Source organism: Sphaeroforma arctica (genome assembly GCF_001186125.1).
Source record: "Sphaeroforma arctica JP610 unplaced genomic scaffold supercont1.2540, whole genome shotgun sequence".
NCBI classification, from domain to species: Eukaryota; class Ichthyosporea; order Ichthyophonida; genus Sphaeroforma; species Sphaeroforma arctica.
In genome coordinates this window covers 1-5,932 of record NW_014038018.1, presented here as the reverse complement: position 1 = coordinate 5,932, position 5,932 = coordinate 1, and the positions used below count along the sequence as shown (strand labels likewise).

Genomic DNA, 5,932 nt, shown 5'->3' with positions numbered 1-5,932 from the left:
TTATATGAAGATGGTGATGTAACACTTTAATTGCGACTAGCCATAATTTGGCCAGTAAAGTCAGTTCATATTAATAACTGCGCAACTACCTATCTGAATCTGCGAGAGGGTGCCATTAATAGATCGTATACTCTGTATGTACTGCGTTTAGCGTGTGGCGGGGGGGGGGGGGGTTCCACGAGACTAGCCACAACTGGAATAGTTGAGTCAGTAGTATTCAGAGGGGGCGATGGAAAGTGGGGTTAAACACAGAGATTTAGTGCAACAAGTCAGGCGGTCGTGATTAGAAGAAACTCAAGTGAGATACCTCAGAGCCTTCTTGATAGACATAAATCTTTTTTGGTTTTGTTTTCGAGTCAGATAGATAGATGCAGGGGAGTATCCCATATTTTACTATATGTCAATCTTCCGAATGGACTCTACTGCGACTTCTACAAGTATCCCATCGGCTACGGTATTCAAGTAATACATACACTTCACAAGGCTACGTACGTCATGCCTCGATATTCGCCCGTACTATACTCCCCTCCCACAGTAGAGCCCTCATCCGTCTTCTGGCCAGACCACCAGTCCCTTGGCCTGGTAGCAGTCGCACAACTTGTGCTCGTGTAGCCACAGCTTCTCGCGCCGCTCCACCTCGAAGATCCACTCCACAAACGAGAACTCAGGGCGGCAAATGGCACAGCAGTGATTCACCCCACACACAGGCCCGGGGTACCCGGAGCCCTTATCTCTCCCATCACTACCACCACGTGCGTCCTTCTGACTATGCGCAAGCTTAGTACCGGTCCGTGACACGGAAATGGCCTGGTTGTGAGCCGTCGCCTGTTGCGCCTGCGCGTTCTTCTGCACCGCTATGTTCCCCGCCCGCACCGCGGCTGCGTAGGCCTCCTCATAGGTCGACCCCATCCCCACGCCCACGCCCACCGCCACACCGCTGCCTATATTCACGCGGCTCAGATCTACATCCACCGCACCTAAGTCAATATGCGATGGTGTGTCGTGCGAGCAGCTCGCCAGGTCAGCATACTCGGTCATAAAGTCCGGTACGTCGTTGTCTGTATCTGTATCGGTGTCCAGCATATCGGAGGTGCCCGTAGGTACCGAACTGTCTTGCTCAGGTGTTGTATTGGTAATGGTATTGGTACTAATATTGGTATTGATTTTGGTATTAATATTGGTAGTAGTATTTTTGCTGCCGGCCCGCGGACGCCGCACATGCTGCAGGAACACCACCGGTGCTTGTTTCTGCGCGTAATCACTGGTATCTGCGCCTGACTTCGCCTTGGTAGCGGAAACCTGCCTTGATGCACTGGGTGTACTAGTACTGCTTGATACACTCGGCGTGCTCGTGCTGCTTGTGGGCGATGAGGTTGTGCCGTTGTTCTCTGGGCTGTTCGCAGGCGCGGTGGCTGCAAAGTCGAAGCTCAGTGTGTGCTGCGATGAACTGAATATGTCGGGCGAGGAGTCCGTCTGTTGTTGTTGTTGGAACGCAGCGGCAGCAGCATTGGCATTGGCCACTGGAAGGAAAGGAAAGGAAAGGGAAGGAGAGGATGGGTGAGTGGGAAACATTGGTGAATATATACATACAATGCTAGGTAGGTACTATGTACACTCGGGGTGAGATGTGTTCCGAACTTCGGAGTGGTGGTGTATCGAGAAACTGTACGGGTGGATCCAATTTGAGCGCCAGAGAAACTCGGACTCGCGAGGCGGAACGTTTAGCTAATGATGTGTTTATATGAAAATCAAAAGTATTGACCCATACGAAGATAGTACTATGTCAGACTTGACTCTAACCGTGGTCACTTATAATGCGGTCACAGACGAACGCGTGTATAAGCCACCTCTGCACACTGCAAACAAAAGGGAGACACAAATTTCAGTTCGTATTGAATTACAAATCAACAGGCAGACCTGCAGGGAGGTGAAAATCCGAACCAGACCAAAAGTCTTAAAACCCTGAGTTTCACAAACCCTAGCCGTCTAGACCATAGCCTCCTAAATTAAACAAGGCTATGTCCAGACATACTTGACCACATACAACCAAGAATATAATAGCAACCTTGATAGTCACATATCAGCAACAACAAGCTGTAGGTAAACACATCCAACAAGCCGTATAGCACAGATTGTACTGAATCTATCCCGTCCACACTAGATACAAACATCAATATAACAGGAACCATGCATGGATACGTATGCACAGCCATATACCGTAGGCAAGCACATCCAACAAGCAAACATACTCATCTCCGCCCGTCTTTCGCGCATGGCGTCCTGCACCCACGTGCCCATACGGGCATTACGCGTGTCATCGTTCTCGGGTAGGGGTACCATCATCACGGACTCGCTGAACTTGACAGCTCTGGTATGGAAAGGGAGGGCAATGGTATATCAACTGTTAAAAGTGGTCAATTATCATTTTATAAATAATAAGAAGACTTTACATATTGAATGAAATTATAGTAGTATATACATGAGAAGCTTGGGATTGATATGTTGACTGAGATATTGTCAATGGCAAAATGCATGTTTAACGGTAAACATACGTGGATGTTGGGTCACTACTTGGACTGAGACATATATATATATATATCTATGTATTTATATGTATGTATGTATGTATGGATGTATGTATAAGTATATATATTTATATATACATACATACACATACATATACATATACATACACACACACACAGATATATATATATATATATGTATATATATATATATATATATTATACATATATATATATATATTATACATATATATATATATTATACATATATAGGGTAAATATTACAATATTTACTACTTTGACTGCAACATGGCCTACGTACTATGTCATTCACAACGCTGAACTCGGCGGCTCTCATAAGTAAGGGAAGCAGCGGACACACAAAACAGACGATTCCATACATACCCTAAACAAGCCGGTTGTTGGTCGTACCGCGCAGGAACACGCGCACGCATCTGTTGATCAATGGCACTGATCTCTTCCCGCGTTAATTTCCGCGTCCCCACATGCTGCGACTGAGAGCGTGACAGGTGCTGTTGCGTTGTGTCATGTGTGTGTGTGTATGTGTATGAAGGGCCCAGAGTATGGTTCTGTAAAAGGGCCGGGGTGTGGGGATACGTTTGCGGACGCGCACTGTTCGGTTTATATGTATGTGTATGTGTGTGTGGTTGTGCACGCAGACCCGTCCCCGTCCCCCCGCCCCTCTGCGGGTGCACAAAGGGCCGATGCCTCCTGCCCTCTGTGCCGTGATCATGGCCGTGTGTGTGCATAAATGCCCCGTGTGGCGCATGCCTGTCTGTGTGTTGCCGTTGGCGGTGTGCGTGGCCCTTCCCCGAGTATGCGTAGAACACCAGGGGCGGTGACGGGGACAGTCCGTCCCGTTGTGGGGGTGAAGCGGGCCGAGACCTCGATGGCGAATCGGCTTTAGTACTGAGAAACGGACCCTCGCGAGTTTGGTCCGCCCAACTAGAGCTTCGTAACGGGCTTTCTATGGAGCTTTTCCTCATGGCCGATGGTATGATATTACCCGCCGCATCTATCACCAGGCCGTACCCGGGTGTTGGAGTACTATTGGAGCCCGAGCTGAGTGAATCTTTGATATATTTTGTAGGTGTTGTGTTTGCGTTGTCCGCAGGTGGCAATATACTTCCACTACTCGCTACTGCGTCTAAGAACTCGTTGATGGCCATTTGCGGAATTGAGCGGGCCTTGGAGGGGGTCTCTGAAGACTGAGACACCGCGTGGTTACCCGATTTCTTCATCAGATTGTCATCCTCCAGCTCATCCGAGGAGCTGGTTTCCCTTTCATCGGTGCTGTCAGCACTTGAGACACACCCACACTCAGACTCACTGTCCGATGAACCTGAACTCTCACCACTGCTGAGGTCACTCCATCCGTCTCCGAGATCCTCCCCGGCGTCACTCTCAGACGACGCATTCTCCTGTTCGTACGTACTGGGTAGTAAGCTATCGACACTCTCAGTTCCGTCACCCTCGTAAGCCTCAGATACACTCTCACCTACTTCGCTCTCACTGTCACTGTCGCTGTCATCCGACCCCCCGAGCAAGCTGCACACCTTGGCGTAGTCCACCAACTCTGTCTCACCCACATCATCGGCCCATTCCTCGATATCATCCGAACTTTCACCCCACGCGATCCCATCTTGATCGTTCCCGATGAAAGTGCTGTTTATACCGGATATCAGCATTCCGTCTAAGTTCATGCCCCCTATATCTATATCCTCATCTGTATATTGTTCTTCTGTGTCCATATTCACACCCCCTGCTGAGACCTCCATGGTACCCCTCCTACGTCTCCTCGGGACCGTATATGACCCGTCCACACCCTTGGTAACGTATATTGTACTCTTGCCACACTTTGTACACACCCGTGCACCCCTGTCCTTCCTTCGGCCAGACTTGGACCGGTCCGAAATCTCTTGAAACCCCGCGGAATCGACTTCTTGGTCGCTATCCTTATTACTATCATAGCCTATCACATCCTCTATCTCGGCGTTCTCCTTCAGCGGCACCGTGAAGCGTGTGCTAATTTCCATGGGCTTGGGCGGGGGCTGGTTGGGCGAACTGATGGGTGCAGAGGCGCGGCGCATGTACGAGTCTTTGTTCCGAACTTCGTGTTTGGTATCCACATCCACTCTTTGGGATACCGTATACACGGCTTGATCCGAGGCAGCGGTGCCTTTGCGGTTCAGCGGGAGCTTCTCTTCGAACTGCAGTGGGGAGGGACGTTCTGGGATGCAGATAGGTATATGGGTCAGTTAGAGGCGACAGGCAGTGGGAATGTGTACACTGTGCAACACCCACTCAAAATAGAACCATAATCCGCTGCGATTGATCGCTCGGAAGTGTGAGGGTGGGTACGAGGGGCATGATTTGGTGATATATATTGACACCAGACATGGCTAAAAGCGCTTCAGCGCAACACTTGAGGCCAAAGCAGAAACAGGAAAACCGTCAATATGAATGTAGAATCGCGACATAGTACCAAATTTGAATACAAAGGCCAAAACTATATACAGCTTAAGCAGACTCTATATTTAACCTCACCGGATGGGCTCCCGCAGAAGTCCTCAGTAGACCGCGCCGTTGTGGGGCTGCGCGCCAATGGATTGGTTGTCATGGTAACGGTATATTTGGATTGCTTGTGATGTTCTCGTATTGGAGGCACAATCGGGTATGCACACGTCCCGTCGTGTTGATCCAGGTAAATGGGTTTCCTCAAAATCCGCCGGTCGATTTGCATCGTGTCGCAATTTTGTGGAGTTCGCACTGCGAGCTCAACCCTACCGACACATCATTAGTATCTGCGGAGAATTAGAAAGTGGCAGTTGGGGTCAGAAGCACGGTTCTGATTGGCAGATACGGCATCCACCATACCTTCCAGGATTGTTGATTGAGGATAAGCGAACAGAAGTGCAGAGCCAGGTCAAAAGTGAGTACAATGTGTAATTCCAATTCCGGTGGTAATGGAACGACAATTACACGTAGAGATGGATTCGATTGGAAACAACAAAGGAATACAGATTGTATCGCCCGGTATATTTAACCGCAACTCAATCATATACCTACTCATAGACACATACGCTACGAAATGAAATTGCAAAATAGAAAAGACAACCGACTAAAAGTCAATGACGAAAAAGAAATATTTGATCATATTACTATAAACTAAAACACACACCTATACATGTCTATACACAATACATACATAAATAAATACGAATATATATATATATATATATAAAGATATATACATATATATACAAACAAACAATGAAGATATTAATATATAATATAATATATTACAGTATAATACAATACAATACTATACTATACAATATATAAATATATATACATACATATACATAAACATATATATGTATACA

At 47.5% G+C, this 5,932-nt stretch overlaps 1 protein-coding gene across 1 annotated transcript; it reads right to left on the bottom strand.

The window, feature by feature from the left end:
* Positions 1-357: 357 nt before the first annotated feature.
* Positions 358-5,363, bottom strand: SARC_12733 (hypothetical protein). The gene is made up of 4 exons (XM_014293155.1): positions 5,094-5,363; positions 2,931-4,776; positions 2,250-2,368; positions 358-1,520 (listed from the first exon to the last, which is right to left on the bottom strand). Exons 1-4 carry the CDS (start codon positions 5,287-5,289, stop codon positions 544-546), a joined length of 3,138 nt encoding a protein of 1,045 aa, XP_014148630.1. The 5' UTR covers positions 5,290-5,363; the 3' UTR covers positions 358-543.
* Between the last annotated feature and the right edge of the window lie 569 nt (positions 5,364-5,932).